General features: G+C 40.8%; 1 protein-coding gene across 2 annotated transcripts in view; it reads right to left on the reverse strand.

Annotated features, from left to right (window-relative positions):
* LOC105010717 (serine/threonine-protein kinase 32C) overlaps positions 1-21,927 on the reverse strand; it is a 105,036-nt gene that overhangs the window by 51,557 nt on the left and 31,552 nt on the right. For both annotated transcript variants that reach the window (XM_010870251.4, XM_034292923.1), the window contains exon 2: positions 14,093-14,148. In XM_010870251.4, coding sequence (XP_010868553.2) covers positions 14,093-14,148 — 56 coding nt within the window. The remainder of the gene's footprint in view (positions 1-14,092; positions 14,149-21,927) is intronic.

Below are 21,927 nucleotides of genomic sequence, written 5' to 3' on the forward strand. Positions count from 1 at the left end.
CACACTCAACAGTAAGACATAGCATGGGCTCTAGCTCTCTGGTTTGTCGAGAGGCGGTGGTGATGAGCAAGGGAAATTCTCAAGCTCTGATGAACTTGTCCGCCACAGAAAGGAAAAAATAAATAATCCCCCTTGCCGTCATCTTCCCTTATACTGTTAGTGACAGGCAGGAGGAAATGAAGGTGTTTACTGAACTTAGGTGGATATTTTCTGAGTTGTTTTGAACACTTGGGATGATGCCATCATTAGTGGTAACACAAAGGGACTGGCCTACTGTTGTCTTGTCAGTGCAAGATAGTGCTTTGATGGAAAGTCAGTTAGTGCTAATTGTCACCCTCCTAGTGCTGGGAAATAATGGAAGAGCTTAGTAAACTTTAGCTAGGTTCTGTCAAAATTAAGGTAATGCGTGGTCTATGCCAGCGCCTCACCGTACTGTTCAAATCCCAGTGGTGGCACACCGACAAAATTTGTTGATCACGCAGGCTATTGAAAATTGGTTCGGCACCATCTGGGGCAGATGGGTAGAATGTCAGTGATAGCTGCCTAGTTTTCTAAAAATCCTAACAGTGGTATTCAAACTTTTTTGCAGGGACCCCATTAGCCGTGCCAATGTCAACCTGCAATAAGAAATCACACTATTTAGTAATTCTTTTTTGCCTTTTCTATATCAGCTGTTGACTACATTACTTTTTTACATGTTATATAGAGGTCTTCATAAGATCTTGAATTGCATATCCAAGCCGAAATGTCAGACACCCACATTATCCATTGTTAATCAGTATAATGAATTAAGAATCCAACTCTGATCCGAGGTCAGTCATATGTTATCCAAGATAAGGCAGAGATGAGGGATAACCATATCTAAACTGTATTGGATATTTATCAGTTTCACGTTGTAACAGCTGGTCATGTGCCGTGCCGGCTGTTGCATTTCTATGTTCAGTGTCTTAGTTCTAGTTAGTGTATTTCTATATTCTATTTGAATCCCCTGTGTTTATGGATTTCACCCATGTCTAGTTGAGTCCTGTCGCCTGTGTCTCGTTTTCCGCAATCATGTTCCTATTTAGTTTCCACAGTTCCCTGTGTTTTTTGTCGATCATTGTTGTATGATGTTCCGGTTCAAGTCTGTGGTTTTTGAGGCCGTTGTTATGAAGTCTGTTTATTAAAAGTTATTCGATCCACCACCTCTGCATCTGTGTCCTGCTGCTACTCAACATGACATGATTCTTATGCTAAAAGCCTGGCCAGTCTAATGCATGGCAAAATCTCTACATCTTAGTATTTGCATAAAGACCCCTAATTTAAAATGTTCAGACAAGAAGAAAGTATTCGGTAAGAGTGCACTACACATCCCTTCAAAATGTGCTCGGTCTTTCATTATTTCACATGCTTTAATTTATTGGTTAAATAGGCAATTTCTTGAGTATGAATTATACAGCATGCGCACAAATGTACTGTAGGTCTATAAAAGCCCTCCAGAGCAATGGAGCTTCTGAAAGTAATATTTGATCACCAACCCAAAGTCAGACATATTTTATATCCATTACAATTGTGAATTACACAGCATTCAAGTTGTTTTACAAAAGCACCATATAAGCTCAACTACCATGCATTGTAATGAAAATGTTTCTGATCGCTTATCTCCAGTGAAATTGTTATAGTATAGGCTGAATCTGAACAATTGTCCCTTGGACAATTTTCTCAACCTGAATCTGAACAATTCTCCCTTGGGCAAATACCTGTCCAGTACACTTTTTTCACTTTCATTTATATACTACGGCTGTTAAGCAGCCTAAGATCAAACAGTTTCAGCATCCGTCCATTAAGTTAAGCAGCCTAAGACCAAACTGTTTCAGCATCCGTCCATCCATGGCCCACGATATACGTCTAGTCTCAGCACCTACAGGAAGAGGCAAGCACATATAACCATAGGAAGGGCCAGTCAGTCTCTTTAAGCACAATGATTCCCTTATCGCATGTATAAGCGGCTATGTCTAATATTAACCCACTAGTTAACTCCATAGCATACTAATTTAAACCAGTTACCGTTAAAATTGGTATAATCAGAAGTAGTGCCATGTATTGTTAATACCATGCCATTTCAGACCCGGCCAAACTGCAGTGACTTTTAAGAAAGAAATGTGACTTTTAAGAAAGAGCATTCAGGCTATAAAATGAATAATACATATTTTATGCAAGAGAGTAAATTCTCTCAAAATGAATTCTGTCAAAATTATTGGCACTCTTCATAATTCATATGAATAACAACATTTTTATGCAGGAAAGAACAATTTACATTTAAACTTATCCTTACTAAAATAAACTGATGTGGCTTTAATTATTTGATTGTGGCTTTTCATATTATTGGGGTGTAGAAATTAGGTAATGCACATATCCAGTGCAGTAAGTTGTTTGGACACAATTTGTTGTTGTGTTGGCTCAATCGCATTAGATTATAAATGAAACAATGACTAAGAGGTTTAAGTGCAGACTGTCAGTGTTAACATCCATAAACCTTGACAGAATTACTATTCTTTTTAAACACTGTCCCTCCATTTTAGGTGACCTCACACTTCACTGAAAAACGTGGTGGAGGATCATTGATTTTACTACAGTATGTTTACACAGGTTTCAGAGCTCCTGTTTAAAAACTGTTATTTTACAACTTTATATTAGATGGTTTCTGACCAAGAAATGTATAGCACTTTGAATTAAAAAAAACATTCCAGAAAAAATACACCCTGATCAAACAGGTTTTATACATGGCCAGTACATTGGTGACAATACAGCTCCAGAAAAAAACAAGCGACAACTGCACCTTTTTCTTTCCTTTCTAAAAAAGTAGAAAAGGAAGGTTTTGAGTGAGGAACAGAACGATTAAAATTAAGATACCACTGCAAATTGAACACTTCTGTTCCTCACTCAAAACTTTGGAAAGGAAAGAAAAAGGTGCAGTGGTCTCTTAATTCTTTCCAGAGCTGTATATGTCAATTACTGGAAATAATAAAGCTGTACAATAAATCAAAAAGGCCTGGCCTAGTTTCCATAGCAGATTTTGAAAAAGCATTTGATAAACACTGTTTAGATTGTATTTATAAATGTATGACCTATTTCAACTTCAGTACATCTCTTATACAATGGGTGAAGGTGATGTATAGTGACTCCAAATGTAGAATCATAAATAATGGTTATTTTAAACTGTTTGGGATTAGGTAGGGGAGTAACGCAGAGATGCCCATTATCCTCGTATTAATCTCATAAAGGCCATAGAAATCTTAGCCGTCAAAATAAGAAAAACAAATCCTGGGATTAAAATCTAAAGTCTCCATGTATGCAGATGATTAGAGTTTTGTCATATCGTCGAATACAGAATCACTATCCTGTCTCATTAAAGATCTAGACCATTTTTCAAATCTACCTGGATTAAATTACAACTGTGAAAAATGCACCATATTATGCATTGGATCATTAAAAGATACTCCTTGTACACTTTTACCATGTGAACTTCCAATCAAATGGACCGATGGGGATGTGGATTTCCTTTGTATACAGTGGATATAAAAAGTCTACACACCCCTGTTAAAATGCCAGGTTTTTGTGATATAAAATAATGAGACAATAGTTAGGTTAGAACTTTTTCCACTTCTAATGTGACCTATAATGTTAACAATTCAATTGAAAAACAAACTGAAATGTTAAAAGGGGAAAAATGAAAAATAAAAACCTTACAATAACCTGGTTGCATAAGTGTGTACACTAAACCAATCACATTCAAACTCCTTTTAAGTAGAAATCATTACACACCGGCCATCATTTAAAGTGACTGATGAATCACAAATAAAGTTCAGCTGTTCAAGTAGGATTTTCCTGAAATGTTCTTAGTTGCATCTCAGAGCAAAAGCCATGGTCCACAGAGAGCTTCCAAAGCATCAGAGGGATCTCATTGTTGAAAGATAAAAGTCAGGAGAAGGGTACACAATAATTTCCAAAGCATTAGATATACTATGGAACACAGTGAAGACAGTCATCATCAAGTGAAGAAAATATGGCACAACAGAGACATTACCAAGAGCTGGACGTCCCTCCAAAATTGATAAAAAGATGAGAAGAAAACTGGTAATGAAGGCTTCCAAGAGACCTACAGCAACATTAAAGGAACTGCAGGAATTTCTGGCAAATACTGACTGTGTGCTACATGTGACAACAATCTCCTGTATTCTTCATATGAATGGGCTATGGGGTAGGGTGGCAAGACGGAAGCCTTTTCTTTCAAAGAAAAACATCCAAGCCCAGCTGAAGTTTGCAAAACAAACATCAAGTCTCCCAAAAGCATGTGGGAAGATGTGTGTTATGGTCTGATGAAACCAAGGTTGAACCTTTTGCCCATAATTCCAAAAGGTATGTTTGGTGCAAAAGCAACACTGCACATAAACCCAAAGAACACCATACCCACAGTGAAGCATGGAGATGGCAGCATCATGCTTTGGGGCTGTTTTACTTCAGCTGGAACCAGGGCCTTGGTCAGGGTGGAGGGAATTATGAACAGTTCCAAATACCAGGCAATTGTGGCACAAAACCTTCAGGCGTACGTTAGAAAGTTGAAGATGAAGAGGAGGTTCACCTTTCAGCATGACAACGACCCAAAGCACACATCCAAATCCACAAAAGCATGGCATCACCAGAACAAGATTAACGTTTTGGAATGGCCCAGCCAGAGCCCAGACATGAATCCAATTGAACATTGGTGGGGTGATCTGAAGAGGGATGTGCACAGGAGATGTCCTCGCAATCTGACACATTTGGAACACTTTTGCAAAGAAGAGTGGGCAAATATTGCCACGTCAAGATGTGCCATGCTAATAGACTCCTACCTAAAAAGACTGAGTGCTGTAAAAAAGGTGCTTCAACAAAGTATTAGTTTAAGGGTGTATACACTTATGCAACCAGGTGATTGTGAGTTTTTTATTTTTCCCCTTAAAAGATTTCAGTGTTTTTCAATTGAATTGTTCACGTTATAGGTCACATTAAAGTTGGAAAAGGTTCTGACATATATCTTTGTCTCATTCTTTTACATCACAAGAACCTGACATTTTAACAGGGGAGTGTAGACTTTTTATAACCACTGTACATATTCCATAAAGATATTTGATTACCAAGATCGATCAAATATTAAAACCTTGTACAGGAATACATCTAACTATCTATGGCAAGGTTACTCTAGTCAACTGACTCGTATTATCCCAGTTCACACATACAGTGGGGAGAACAAGTATTTGATACACTGACGATTTAAGGTTTTCCCACTTACAAAGCATGTAGAAGTCTAATTTTTATCATAGGTACTCTTCAACTGTGAGTGATGTAATCTAAAACAAAAATCCAGATTATCACATTGGATGATTTAAAAAAATATATATTTGCATTCTATTGCATGACATAAGTATTTGATACATCAGAAAAGCAGAACTTAATATTTGGTACAGAAACCTTTGTTTGCAATTACAAAGATCATACGTTTCCTGTAGTTCTTGACCAGGTTTGCACACACTGCAGCAGGGATTTTGGCCCACTCCTCCATCCAGACCTTCTCCAGATCCTTGAGGTTTAGGGGCTGTCGATGGGCAATACGTACTTTCAGCTCCCTCCAAAGATTTTCTATTGGGTTGAAGTCTGGAGACTGGCCAGGCCACTCCAGGACCTTGAGATGCTTCTGACGGAGCCACTCCTTAGTTGCCCTGGCTGTGTGTTTCGGGTCGTTGTCATGCTGGAAGACCCAGCATGACCCATTTTCAATGCTCTTACTGAGGGAAGGAGGTTGTTGGCCAAGATCTCGCGATACATGGCCCCATCCATCCTCTCCTCAATACGGTGCAGTCGTCCTGTCCCCTTTGCAGAAAAGGTGAAGTTTCCACCTCCATGCTTCACGGTTGGGATGGTGTTCTTGGGGTTGTACTCATCCTCCTTCTTCCTCCAAACACCGCAAGTTGAGTTTAGACCAAAAAGCCCTATTTTTGTCTAATCAGACCACATGACCTTCTCCCATTCCTCCTCTGGATTATCCAGATGGTCAATGGCAAACTTCAGACGGGCCTGGACATGCGCTGGCTTGAGCAGGGAGACCTTGCGTGCACTGCAGGATTTTAATCCATGACGGCATAGTGTGTTACTAATGGTTTTCTTTGAGACTGGCTCCCTTCAGGTCATTGACCAGTTCCTACCATGTAGTTCTGGGCTGATCCCTCACCTTCCTCATGATCATTGATGCCCCACGAGATGAGATCTTGCATGGAGCCCCAGACTGAGGGCGATTGACCGTCATTTTGAACTTCTTCCATTTTCTAATAATTGCGCCAACAGTTGTTGCCTTCTCACCAAGCTGCCTGCCTATTGTCCTGTAGCCCATCCCAGCCTTGTGCAGGTCTACAATTTCATCCCTGATGTCCTTACACAGCTCTCTGGTCTTGGCCATTGTGGAGAGGTTGGAGTCTGTTTGATTGAGTGTGTGGACAGGTGTCTTTTATACAGGTAACGAGTTCAAACAGTTGCAGTTAATGCAGGTAATGAGTGGAGAACAGGAGGGCATCTTAAAGGAAAACTTACAGGTCGGATTTCTTACTGGTTGGTTGGTGATCAAATACTTATGTCATGCAATAAAATGCTAATTAATTATTTAAAAATAATACAATGTGATCTTGTTCACGAGTGAGGGAAGGATGGAACGGGAGATTGACAGACGGATCAGTGCAGCTTCTGCAGTAATGCGGTCGATGTATCGGTCTGTCGTGGTGAAGAAAGAGCTGAGCCGCAAGGCGAAGCTCTCGATTTACCGGTCAATCTACGTTCCTACTCTCACCTATGGTCATGAGCTTTGGGTCAGATCCCGGATACAGGCGGCCGAAATGAGCTTTCTCCACAGGGTGGCTGGGCAATCCCTTAGAGATAGGGTGAGATGCTCGGTCACCCGGGAGGAGCTCAGAGTAGAGCCGCTGCTCCTCCACATCGAGAGGGGTCAGCTGAGGTGGCTTGGGCATCTGTTTCGGATGCCTCCGGAACGCCTTCCTGGGAAGGTGTTCCGGTCCCGTCCCACCGGGAGGAGACCCCGGGGAAGAACTAGGACACGCTGGAGGGACTATGTCTCCCGGCTGGCCTGGGAACGCCTCGGTGTCCCCCTGGAAGAGCTGGAGGAAGTGTCTGGGGAGAGGGAAGTCTGGGCATCTCTGCTTAGACTGCTGCCCCCGCGACCCAGCCCCGGATAAGCGGAAGATGATGGATGGATGGACAATGTGATTTTCTGGATTTTTGTTTTAGATTCCGTCTCTCACAGTTGAAGCGTACCTATGATGAAAAATTACAGACCTCTACATGCTTTGTAAGTAGGAAAACCTGCAAATGACACCTATGACACTCCCTATGCTTCAAAAACATTGAAAAGAAAAGTTTTGAGTTAGGAACAGAAGCGTTCAATTTGCAGTGGCCACTGTTGCTTAATTTTAACCCTTCTGTTCCTCACTCAACTTTTTTGGAAAGGAAAGAAAAAAGTGCAATGGTCTCTTAATTTTCTCTCTTAAAAAAAAGAAAAAGAAAAACAAAGAACCAAGAAAAACTTGAATTTTATGTTCTGTTTCCCTTTATATTGGCGATTACCATCTTCTGAGTACACACCTGTTACTAACCCCTTGAAAGACAATGACATCATGAACAAAGTACCAGCCTGGCTATCACAGGAGGCCACAAGTGGATCTTCAAGCATTTTTTATTTTTGTAATTTAACAAATACACTGATCCAGAGAGTTATATTAAGGAGTACATAAACCTGTTTCAAGTACGCCAAGCGCAGTTCAAAATTCATAAAGAACTTATTGATTTACATCAAAATCGAAATTTTGCAATGGCCATCTCAGTGTCTGGAAATATCATGTATGGTTTCAAATGAAGAGGGACAGACATAAGAGCAAACCAAAGGACATCAAGGATACAAAAAGATTCTGTACAGAGAAAGTCAAAGATCTCTTCAAATGTGGTCTCGAATCTCATAAAAATATAGATCATCCTCACAAGACAGCACAAACATGGTCTATATAAATTGTGTAATCTACTAAACACTTTATACTAAGCGATTGTATTACCATGAAAAATACATTCTTACATGTTGGGAGCATAACATTATTTATTTTTTATTGTATAGCCTTTTCTGCTTATCTTCATTAAGGATGCCAATCATTTCAGAGGGGCCTGTAGAACAGCTCACAAGGAGCTGTAACCAGCGGTCACCATGACCTTTCCAGAGACAGGCAATGTAGATACCTACCATCCAGTCTGACAGGTATGTCAGCAGCACAAAGCACTACCTGTCTGTGTGTCCTTTTCTCTCTATGTAATCTCTAAGCTGTTATTTCCCTCTGCTCCCTATCTGTCTGCCTGGCTGTTCTCTCTCTCGCACTCCCTCCCTCCGCCCACCACAGGAGCCATAACATAATAAGTCGTCGCCCAGCACTCTGAGAGAGACCTTTACATTGTGAATCTACCAGCTGAGCCCCGCTGTCACCTCGACCTTAACAAGGCTATGTGAAATCCCTGACATCACTCCCCCGTCTCCTCTGAGAGGCTAGGGTCACAGTCCGTCTCGACCTGTTGGCATTAAGGAGCTGGCTCTGCCTTTCTGTCATCTGCGTCTCAGGTAGTGGTCCCCACAGTGTTGGGCAGTATGTGGCTTTATGCTTCCTCACTTCCTCCACACAGAGTCCTTTTAAGAGCCTTATTGAGTCATGTGGTGCCCGGCGACTCCTGGACCAGGGAGCATTAGGGTGAGAGGCAATGAACCAGCAGGCCGCGTGTGGGCCATTCCGTCTCTTCCTCGGGCCAGGCAGGCTGCTGAGCCCTGAAGAGGTGCACGTGAATGTGTACCGTGACAGAGGGGAATAATCAGACCTTCTTCTCCAGCTTCTACACTTCTACCACAGGAGGACAACACACTCCTACAGTAGCAGTGTTTGCGTGTCTGTGTGCGTGCGTGTGACGACAGCAGGAGCGGACAGGCACAAACTGTATCAGCGCCCAAGGAGGACCTCTTTTAGCGACTCTGTGGAGAGGTGGTCTCGGCGGGGATCTGCAGCTCCAAACAGCCCCCCCATGGCGAATCTCCTTTCATTCCCAGCCTGCAAGCTCTCGCTCCCAGCATAGCCTGTCTCACTGCGCCACCCCCCGCCGTGCCATAGGGAAGAAAGCTCCCCATGTATGCTTGGCTTGCTCTAATACACACAGGGACTATTTTCAGATAACACACAGAGGAGACAACCTATTCATACTGAGAAACGCAAACACCACAAAACACACCTAATAAAGTGCACACATTGTTTTTACTATCTTTGTGAGAACAAGGCAACCGAGTAACATAACATCCGTGTTCCCTATCTGCAAACCATAACCTCAACATGTATGCCTAAACTTAACTTATGGACAAAAAAGAAGGTATACAATGCTGGCATACAAGTCCTGAACTGTGTGAAGTGGGATATTGCACTATTCTTCTAAAAGAAAAACCATCCAGTTCTTTGAGAGAGGAAGGAGGTGGAGATTAATTGTAATCGCCGCTCCAGAACTTTCCATAAAGGTTCAATAATGTTAAAATCTGGAGATTGGGGAGATCGTGGAAGGCGTCTTTCATCCTGGTGTTTTTATAACCACTGTTAAAGGCATTCAGCAGTGTGTATGGGGGTATTATCATCCTGGGATACTGGAATGAGGGAACAGTGTTTGCAACATAGGGTGCATCTGGTCCTGTAAAATGGATTCTTATTCCTTGGCCGTTAATACGACCATGCAGGGCAATCATCAGACCCAATGACTTCCACAACATAGCTGCCAATATCATTACAGATCCCCCTCCATTTTTAACAGTTGGCAGAAATTGTGGGCTGAAGGCATTCTTTGGATTTCTCTGAACGATGATACATCAGACCATATAAATTATTTCCATTGCTCAGGGGTCCAGGTTTTGTGCTCCTTACACCAAGTTATCCATCTTTATGTGTTGGCAATGGAAAAAACGCAATGGAAAATACGATTATGAAATGTTGGAGAAATTCCATAATCGGGGTAATCGAAAATCGGGATAATCCTCATGAGTGACTTTAAAAAGTTCTGCCAGTGGCTGAAGTTTCCCTGACTGCTTGTTTAATTTTACAGGCGGAACTCTCATCTCACGTTGCACTGCGCCACTAAACATCCTCTGCAATGTATGGTCAAAGAAGCCGAATGGCTCTGCTGGAGTAAATAGAAGAATATTGTCAATTACAATAAAAATCGAAATTAAATGTCATTATGAGTTGGAATTGTATTTTAATGATATAAAGAATATACTAGTTTTCCTATTCCTTTACAACAGTACTTGTCTAACCACTATACTTACAGAGGTAAAGCACCAATGGAAATGCGGGATAAGCAGTCTACAAAAAAAAGCTTCTGATCAGGTCTCCATTTCCCGCTATATGCAAATACCATTCCATTACCACAGAAAATAAGCAGTTGAAACAATATTGAGCACAAACAAACCAATGTGATCCTAGAAGACATGCAGCTATGATGCATGCAGAAAAAAAACTGTTAACAAACTGCAAATTGTAGAAAATATGAATAGAATATACATTGTACACATATCTCTTTAGACTTTCTAATTATACAGTTTCCTACTGAAAGTGACAGGAGAAGACAGAATATAATATGCGCAGGCCAAAATAACATTGGCTGTCTACATGATTTACACAGTACATGATGCACACAACATAACCGGGAGCATATAAAATGCGCACAGAAGTTCATGATCCCACAGGTCAGTACCGGAAAGAAATGAAATCTCTGTTCACCTCTGATTTGCAGGGCAGTGACTTGAATAAGCTCTTGCCAGTCACCAAAGTTTTCCTGACTACTTGTTTTATTTAACTGGTGGAGTATAACTCAATATATATATTTTTTAGATTAGATTCAACTTTACTGTAATTGAACAAGTACAAGTACAGTACAACAAAATGCAGTTAGCATCTAACAAGAATTGCAAATAGAAGAGGGCAGGAAATGTACCTGTATTAAGTATACTTAATACAAAATGTACCTGTATGTAACAGATGTGACATGTATAGATGCGCAATGAAGGCAAATGCAGTACAAATGGCAATTCTAAATGCCACAAAACATCCTCTGCAATGTATTGTCAATGAAGCTGGCAACCAAACACATTTACAGATTTACATGTTATTAGAGTATTAGTTAATTATTAAAAACCTTCTTTGATATTCTTTAACTGTAATGGCTTTTAAATTCAGAATGATATTTATGTAATGGAAGAATATTCGATCAGCTGTTTTGAGCTAGAAACCAGAGTTGTTATTGGGATTGTTAATTGGAATAAAATCGTAAATCGGGATAGTTTTGGTCAGGACAATCGTGGCATGAAATTCTCATATCGTCCCACCCCTAGTTAAGACTGTGTCAACAGAGGTGCTGATTAAAATGTTTGGTAATTTTTTAAGCTGTGATTTTAGGGCATTTAGGAACTATCGTGTGACGCGTCTGTCGGTTGGCTTTAACTTTTTCTTATTTTCTGCCTATGTAATTTTTCTATGCTCGGCACATGCTGTTACTATTTTTGAGAATGTTCCCCTTGACACATTGATTCATGTTGCACTTTTTGGGACCAATGCACCTGCAATTCTGGCACTGGCTATTTTTCCTTTTTGGAACTCTGGAACTTAACCATCAAAGCGCTAATTGTCAGACCTCTTATAGAGCTGACAAATACTGCTAATTGGCATTCAACTCAATGTGACCTCTACAGCTCCAATTGTAACTGTGATTTAGTTTCTTAAAGTGACAGTACTTTTCCATGTGTGGTTTCGAGTTATTTTGTCCACCCCTTGTAGTTAGCCGGAAATAAATGTTTTCCTACATTTGACCTGTAAATAAACCTTCTGGAGACCAATGCTTCAGAATTTACCATGTTTTTTCACATGTACAAATCGACATGGATCTCACAGATATCGGGATCTCTTGCAGTTTAACAGTCCTATATTTGTAGAAAGACAATGTTGTTTTAAATACGAAGACCTACTAAAATCAAACAACTTTCCATTCTCAAGACAACACTGCTTTCAAACTGTCAAAACTATCTGAACGTCTTAGTCAGCAAGCTAATCTGTCAGTTGGTCTTTATGCAGACATTTTTTGATCGAAGTCCTTTACCAAACACTCTTATCCATTAAAACTATAATAAAACTGCAATTTTCTTATCTAGCATCCCCAACCCTCTGGCACAACCATCACATATCTACACTCAGACCCTAAGCCAAGGGAAGTGTTATCTACAACATAGCCGGCAAATGAGATTACACACACACACATACACACATACACACATACACACATACACACATACACACATACACACATACACACATACACACATACACACATACACACATACACACACACAAATAAAACAACAAGCAGAGACATTAAACAACACTGAGAATGAATATCCTTGAAATGTGGCATGAGTACAACCAGTCATGGTTTCCTCATACTGTCAAATAAATCACCTCAAAAAGCAGGCTACATGCTCACATCAACTTAATTGCCTTTTCAGTGGCTTGTGCACACCTGCTTGTTCCCAACCTCCAAAACTGGAACAGCACCTTGCAGTTTGTCAACGATTCATTTCTTTCTACTGACTATTGAGTCATGATTTGTTTTTCCCGAGTGAATGTCTAAGGCAACATAGTGCTAAAAAAATGAATATTTTTCCTCTGAGAAGTGCAATAATATATCCAATTGACTATTGCATGGTACTGATGGACAACAGCTTTGTTAAAATAAAAAACGCATAACCAAACGCTGTTCAGTGTATCGCTTGTGGTTTCTGTTGGTGTGAGGTTTTGGAATTATTACCCTCGCTTAACAGTGAAGAAGCTGACAAAAAGTAGAAACGAATGCATAAAAAAAGGGGGTATCAATGTACACACAAACACGCACACGCACACTCACTCACTCACGCAAGCGCACTCTCTTTCTATATCCATTGAATGTCTGTGTCTCTTCCTGAAATAGCCTTTGGACATTAGTCAGCAGCTCAGTCTTTAAAGTCCGGGCCGGGTACTGTGGATTTCATGGCTTACTGCAGATACTCCCCAGAACATCATAAGGGAAGTGACAGCAGCTTGAGGGAACGGAGCAATAAGTAAATTAACATAAATTCAGATGGTAATGTATTCTGCAGCCGCGGCTGCCTTACTGTATAAAAGAGCCACTTATTTTAGAAAAGATTGTATTTTTAAAAGAGCAAAGCGGAAAGATTGCAAAAAAAACCCATCTTGCATAGACAGCAAGTATAATGAACCAATAGGAGACATGATAAGCTTTTTCCAATCTTTGTAGCATCATCACAATCCTTTATCATCGCTATCCTTCGTCCACAATGGATTTCATTCTTTATCATTGGGCGTGGATGGACACCCACTGAGCAAATGATGTTAAAAAATATTTCTGGTTGATAAGACATTGAAAAGATAAAATAATTTTGCTCAGTGGGTAAACAACTTGGTATTCATTAACGTGCACATACCTTCTTCACACATGAAATGGAAACTACAATCATCTGAACATAAATGAGTGTACCAATTAAAATCAATTTCAACAATATCACTACATTTATTTGGTATTACATTATACAACACACGCGCGAATTCACACATTCTGCTAACTGACAATCTGAGCTATTTGGCCTAGATTTAAGAATGAGGGTCAAATCTACTTACAGTCAAAACGAGATGAAATGTAAAGAAACAAAATTCTGCCCCAGTTAAATTAATCATTTCGGTAAATAGTAATCAGAATTTAAATCTAATTACTTTAAGCCCACTTCGCCAGGCCGACTCTGCTTCCTCATTGAGGATAATGAATGTGAGGGGTAATTAATACCACAGAAATACTCAGGGTCTTGAATGGGGGCAGCAGACATCCTCCTGCAAAGCACTCAAACACACAACTGGCTGACACAGGCAAACATGCACACACGCCGTGTTATGAACTCAGGCTACATTACCTTTCCGAAGCTCCCCTTCCCAATGGCCCGTAGGATCTGGAAGTGGTCAAAGGTTACTGTGAAAAAAAGAGAGGCAATCTATCACTGACAAAGGACAGGCAAGCTAAAAGGTGGGCGTAAGTTATTGTCTTGGTGTGATACAGTAAACATTTTGACATCAGGGAGATTAGACACAACCATTACATTCAAAATGGTTGAACCATTCTTTGTTGTGCTTCTCTGCATGCAAATGTAATGTCAATAACACAGGAATCACCCTAAAACAGAAATATCCAGACAATGGGTTTAATTTCTACAAGGCTTCAGCCTTGTAGGATCTCATGGTATGCTATTTTACCGATACAGTAATACAGTAGTACATAATCCATTACCATTTAATAATGAGCTTACTGTGACACTGGTAATGGAACTGGGAATGTCCCATCATTTAACAAAGCTCACAGGTGATTAGAGGGTATCATTTCCATTTCAGACCAGGAGTATTAAAAACATCATGCCGCCGCATCGCTCAACACTGAAGATGAACAGGTGTAGTGGAGAACCACAAATTGTGCATTTCCAGTGTGTGTGACTGGCATACCGTAGTGGATAAGACCCCTTTTATGAGAGGGGAGGTGGGAGGCGCTGCTGCCCTGTCGGGGAGAGTGTCGTGTGGGTGTCATGAGAGCCTCCACTGGCTTTCACCCTGTGGTGAGTGTGTGTGTTTGTGTGTCAGGCTAGATCTCTGTGTGCGTGAAGCAGGGACATGTCTGGTGGGTAACATTTGCACGGCAGAGGCACCGCCAGCCTCTCTCTGACTCACCGACCCTGCTCGTCTTGAGCGTTCCTCCCCCACACGCAGATCACAGTAGCATTCTACATTAAAACAGTGGGGAGAGCATCGAGCAATCCCTCCCCTGGGCAGACGTCTCCTTATGAACTTAGCCTATCAATCCACCAGGGCTAGTATGTTTGAACAGGGGATTCTGACCTCCGTCAGACAGGACCACATTTTGACCAACATCTGCCATGCAAACGCTTCTACATATACTGCAAAAAAAAGAAATTAAGGGAACACTTAAATCACACATCAGGTCTCGATGAAGGAAATATACTGTATATTGTGTAATGTATTGAGAAAAAAAAGTAACAACAGTCAGTGGAAACCAAAATCACCAACCGATTGAGGGCTGGATTCAAACTCACACCGAAAATCTGAGTAAACAACTGAAATCACAGGCTGTTCCAACTTACGTGAATTTCATCACGACAACTCGATGTGTAAGGCCCTCACGTGCCTGTATGGACACCTGACAACATCTGGGCATGCTCCAGATGAGATTATGGATGGTCTCCTGGGGGATGTCCTCCCTCACCTGGAACAGGGTCTGGAATCAGTGAGCAGATGAATCGATATATAACGTCCCAGAGGTTCTCAATTGAATTCAGGTCTGGGGAATGTGAGGGCCAGTCAATGGCATCAATGCCTTCGTCATCCAGGAACTGCCTACACACTATGGCCATATGAAGCCGGGCAATGTCCTGCACCAGGAGGAACCCAGGGCCCACTGCACCAGCATAAGATCTGACAATTTCATCCCGTTACCTAAAAGCAGTCAGGGTACCGGTGGCTAGTACGTGCAGGTCTGTGCAACCCTCCAAGGATATGGCTCCCAGACCATAACTGACCCACAGCCAAACCAGTCATGCTGGATGATGTTGCAGGCAGCATCAAATTCACCACAGCGTCTCCAGACGCCTTCACGTCGGTCACGTGCTCAGTGTGAACCTGCTCTCATCTGTGAAGAGAAGGGGGTGCCAGTGGCAGACCTGCCAATTCTGGTGTTCTCTGGCGAATGCCAATCGAGCTACACGGTGCTGGGCTGTGAGCACAGGTCCCACTAGAGGACACAGAGCCCTCATGCCACCCTCATGGAGTCTGTTTCTGACAGTTTGGTCAGAAACATGCACACCAGTAGCCTGCTGGTGGTAATTTTATAGGGCTCTGTCAGTGCTCCTCCCGTTTCTCCTTGCACAAAGGAGCAGATATCAGTCCTGCTGCTGGGTTGATGCCCTTCTACGGCCCTTTCCAGCTCTCCTTGTGTAACGGCTCGTCTCCTGGTATCTCTGCCCTGCTCTTCAGACTGTACTGGGAGACACAGCAAACCTTCTTGCGACAGCACGTATGGATGTGCCATCCTGGAGAAGCTGGACTACCTGTGCAACCTGAATGGGCTGCAGGTACCGCCTCATGCTACCAATAGTGACAAGGACACTAGCAAAACAAAACTAGAGAAGAATCAGTCAGGAAGGATAAGGATAGAGCAATTGTGTGACCACCACCTGCAAAACCATTCCCTTTTTGTGGATTGTCTTTCTGTTGCCTCTCCAGTGTACCTGTTGTCACTTTCATTTGCACCAAAACAGGTGACACTGATTTAAAATCACTTATGCTTCCTAACTGGATATCCCCAAAGTTTGAGTTGATGTTATACTGTGATGATAATGTGTTCCCTTAAGCTTTTTTTAGCCGTGCACGCTGGCCTCAGAGTTAGAAAAACGGTTGAACAACAGCGTTGGTGAATGAAGGCTAACCAACTGTCCTTTATGTGGGTGGGGATGTATGTGAGGGTGTCTGTGGTAATGTATGTTGGAGTCTGAATACTTTCCAAAAATATTTATTGCAAGATATGGCTAGGAACAGTATATGATACAAATAATTTATAAAAGAATGAAAAAAGGAATAGTCGATTGAATGTTTTTCTAGCGAATACTGGTTAACGGTATCTAGCCCTCGTTAGAATATTCCATTTTATAGTGTATTATAAACAGTGTAACTGAAATCCTGAATCCTAACTGGCTGGAAGCTGTGGTATATGAGACCAGAAACAATAAGCATGACATACATATGAATTGTTGTAACTGTTGGTGACCAGTTTATAATAGGAATAAGGCGTCTTGGGATTTGTTTTATACTGTTGAAATACTATAATACATTGTATAATACCATATATTACTAAAATACCATAGCTAACCATGTCAAGCCTATGAACTCTTAGCTGTGGTTTATTGGCAAAATAAATGAAAATAATTGAATAATTTAGATCAAATTAAGATATAATAATAAGTAGGTAAACCAGGGTAAAAGGGTAAGAAATACTGAAGGCTAAAAAACTAGATTGGTGCTGTGGGTGACAATGTGCTTTGCTCAAGGTTGCATCCCAACTATTTAAGCATCTTGAGATACAGTTATATTAAGAGACAACTGCACCTTTTTCTTTCCTTTCTAAAGATGTTGAAAAGGAACGTTTTAAGTGAGAACCAGAAGCATTCAATTTGGAGTGGTCTCTTAATTTTAACCCTTCTGATCCTCACTCAAAACCTTCCTTTTCAACTATTTTGAAAAGGAAAGAAAAAGGTGCAGTGGTCTCTAGTTGTAGATGGGGTTTAGTGACATTTGCATTCACTACAGGTGGCATAAAGAGAAACAAGGGAGACTGTACATTCAGACTATGCTCAAAACACAAGCTCTACACAAGATCTCGCCTAGCTCGGTCAAAGCTCTTCCCTGGCTTGTCAGTCTAATATTGAAGCAGCATCCCAGCCCGTCCTCCAAAAACCTCTGAAACCCTAGTTCTACATGCTCATGAGACACCATAGTAAAATGGAGGAATATAATATTAAAAATAAATACATATCATGATTAAATACTGGGAAAGATCCACAGCCTGACCTTCGGACACTGTAGGGTTGTAGTTGAGATCAGAAACCACAGATACCATACCAGAGAATGATGAATGCCATAGATGCACATGGTGGTTTCCCATTAGGTAAAATTAGGCAATATTTTACTTTCTAAAGATTTCAAATGATGCAAGAAACGCTATATAATAATAAACAAGGAAACAAAACTTTTCTATCTCAACCACTATATCAGACCTGGTCCCACAGGCTGTGGCTGAGAGGGCACTGCAGTGGCAACACACAAAAGGCATCTGGCCTGGTTCGCATGTCTTGCTTTGGAAGACAAGCTAATCCTCCATGGATTCTTCCGGCTCAACATTTTGTACATAAGTAATCCTTTCATATGGCAAGGCTTTGGCAGAATCACAGCAGGCGAATGGGGGGACAGGAACAGTGGTGAAGATGAGAAACTCAGATTTTAATGTAGCTAGGCCATCAAATTGGATGGCTGTGCAAAAACAGAAAAGGTTGTGTCACAGAGCTTGACTCACATTGCAGCATTTATGCAACAGAAACAACATCTTTCTATCCCTCAATTCATGTCCAAGAACGTTTTGGGTGTCTGGGTGGATGGGCAATATGTTTAAACAAAGGAGGATTAGCAAAATATTAAGCAAATATTAAACAAAAACAAAGGAAAAAGGGAACCTCTTGATGACATTTGACATTATTTCCATTAAGGGCCTAGCCAATACATTACCCAAAGAACATTCAAAGACCATAAGTGATGTTTAATTGGTGGTCAAGGGGATATTGCCAGATGTCAAATGAGCTTTATAGGACATTCTCAGGACAAATTAAGAAGTAGATAAAACTTCAAGAGGACTGTGGCATAATGACACAAAAACGTTTCATAAAGAAAAACATTATCATCTTATATTGTGGAAATGGAAAGGGGCCCCATAAACTAAATTGTGTGGAAGAAAATTGTCAAACAACCAACATAAAAAATAAGTTCTATATCTTGGTCTCCCTATAAAATATATATAGTAATGTGTTGTCATTCATGTTAATACTATTGTCCAATTTGTTCCTAATATGTAAAAGTTCATGTCAGATGGGAGAAATACACTACCGTTAAAAAGTTTGGGGTCACTTAGGAATGTCCTTACTTTTGAAAGAAAAGCAAATTTCAGAAAGACGAGTTTCAGAAGAAAGTCCTTCGTTTCTGGCCATTTTGAGCCTGTAATCAAACACACAATCGCTGATGCTGTAGATACTGAACTAGTCAAAAGGAGGCCAGTCTTATTGCTTCTTTAATCAGCACAATAGTTTTCAGCAGTGCTAACAATCACAAAAGGCTTTTCTGATGATCAATTAGCCTTTTAGAATTATAAACTTGGATTCGCAAACACAACGTGCCATTGGAACATAGGAGTGATTGTTATTGATAATGGGCCTCTGTATGCATATGTAGATATTCCAATAGAAATCTGATGATTCCAGTTACAATAGTCATTTACAACATTAACAATGTCACTGTTTTTCTGATTCATTTGATGTCATTATAATTGACAAGGACATTTCTAAGTGACCCAAACCTTTCAACGGTAGTATACATACAGTGCCTTGCGAAAGTATTCGGCACCCTTGAACTTTTCAACCTTTTGCCACATTTCAGGCTTCAAACACAAAGATATAAAACTGTAACTTTTTGTGAAGAATCAACAACAAGTGGGACACAATCATGAAGTGGAATGAAATTTATTGGATATTTAAAACCTTTTTAACAAATAAAAAACTGAAAAATTGGGCGTGCAAAATTATTCAGCCCCCTTAAGTTAATACTTTGTAGCGCCACCTTTTGCTGCCATTACAACTGTAAGTCGCTTGGGGTATGTCTCTATCAGTTTCACAAATCAAGAGACTGAAATATTTGCCCATTCCTCCTTTCAAAACAGCTCAAGCTCAGTGAGGTTGGATGGAGAGCGTTTGTGAACAGCAGTTTTCAGTTTCCAGATTCAGGTCTGGACTTTGACTTGGCCATTCTAACACCTGGATATGTTTATTTGTGAACCATTCCATTGTAGATTTTGCTTTATGTTTTGGATCATTGTCTTGTTGGAAGACAACTCTCCGTCCCAGTCTCAGGTCTTTTGCAGACTCCATCAGGTTTTCTTCCAGAATGGTCCAGTATTTGGCTCCATCCATGTTCCCATCAATTTTAACCATCTTCCCTGTCCCTGCTGAAGAAAAGCAGGCCCAAACCATGATGCTGCCACCACCATGTTTGACAGTGGGGATGGTGTGTTCAGGGTGATGAGCTGTGTTGCTTTTACACCAAACATAACGTTTTGCATTGTTGCCAAAAAGTTCCATTTTGGTTTCATCTGACCAGAGCACCTTCTTCCACATGATTGGTGTGTCTCCCAGGTGGTTTGTGGCAAACTTTAAACAACACTTTTTATGGATATCTTTAAGAAATGGCTTTCTTCTTGCCACTCTTCCATAAAGGCAAGATTTGTGCAGTATACGACTGATTGTTGTCCTATGGACAGTCTCCCACCTCAGCTGTAGATCTCTGCAGTTCATCCAGAGTGATCATGGGCCTCTTGGCTGCATCTCTGATCAGTCTTCTCCTTGTATGAGCTGAAAGTTTAGAGGGACGGCCGGGTCTTCGTAGATTTGCAGTGATCTGATACTCCTTCCATTTCAATATTATCGCTTGCACGGTGCTCCTTGGGATGTTTAAAGCTTGGGAAATCTTTTTGTATCCAAATCCGGCTTTAAACTTCTCGACAACAGTATCTCGGCGCTTAAAATGGACCTCTGAGACTATCACAGAGCAGGTGCTATTAGGTCAACATTGGATCATTCAGAGATCCTCACTGAGTTTGCTGCACTGAAAGTAAAGGGTCTGAATAATTTTGCACGCCCAATTCTTCCGTTTTTTATTTGTTAAAAAGGTTTGAAATATCCAATGAATTTCGTTCCACTTCATAATTGTGTTCCACTTGTTGTTGATTCTTCACTAAAAATTAGTTTGAGGCCTGAAATTTGGCAAAAGGTCGAAAAGTTCAAGCGGGCTGAATACTTTCGCAAGGCACTGTATGTTAAAATGTATATAATATATTTTTGTTTACTTCATACTTCTGCTCAAATCAGGAAGTAGATAGCACCTACAGGGACCATGTCAAAACATCCCAGAGATGTCCTAAAAACATCACAGGATTGTCCCCAGGACAAAAACCAAAAAGTAAACAAAACCTGCTGGGAATCGTAACAGGCCTGATGACTTCAGGCAAACATTTTGTAATGTTCTGAAGATATCCTAAAAACTCATATTGGTCAGTGTTGAGATTCTCATCCCTGAAAAGCACCATCTATAAGAGATATATACAACAAATGCGGGCCAGGTAATCTATCCACTTAACTCAGCATTTCCAGCCCATGTCATCAATCTGGATCATGACAAAAGGAGCAATTTTTTGGTGGGAAAAGCATATAACCGTCACTGATTCTGCCTACCCGACTGAGTTTCAACCCATAGCAGCCCTATGAATCCGGTCACTCATTTTATGCCATGGGTAATTAGAAAGGACACGCTGTGTCCTGTAGCCATCCATTCATTCGTCAGAGGCCCTAGCCTTGCTAGCTCAGTCATGCTGAGAACTTGATAATGTGGGAGGCAGTGGCATGCTTTCATGTAGCAGCCTGTGGCGCCAAGACATGAAATAAGCTTCATATCGCAAGTCCCTACTCTTTACAAATAAAATAAATATAAAAAAGACCTACTCTTTAGACGACAGCGAATCACTGACTAACATATGTTCCCTGTCGGATTTACTATGTGCAATTCAGTGCAGATAAATACCCAATATAAATATATAGTGAGAGCCCCTGGACCAAGATTTCTTGCACATCTGACACAGAATAATGCATGAATCTAATGTGTGGTACAGTGTTTGCCTATTTTAGTATTCAGCCATGCTGAAATGAAGAGCCACTTCAATAACATTATTCCAATCCTTCTGAATCAGCTCTTCCGTTAACTTTTAGGGAAATGTGCTTCTAGTCTGTGGAGAGATGTGAATATTCAGACAGCAAAGAATGAAAGCTGTTATTCAGGTCCTTTTTGGGTTAAGTGTTGTTCAGCGGAAGCTGATAGAGAA

Source organism: Esox lucius, chromosome 6 (genome assembly GCF_011004845.1).
Source record: "Esox lucius isolate fEsoLuc1 chromosome 6, fEsoLuc1.pri, whole genome shotgun sequence".
In the NCBI taxonomy this organism is placed as follows: domain Eukaryota; kingdom Metazoa; phylum Chordata; class Actinopteri; order Esociformes; family Esocidae; genus Esox; species Esox lucius.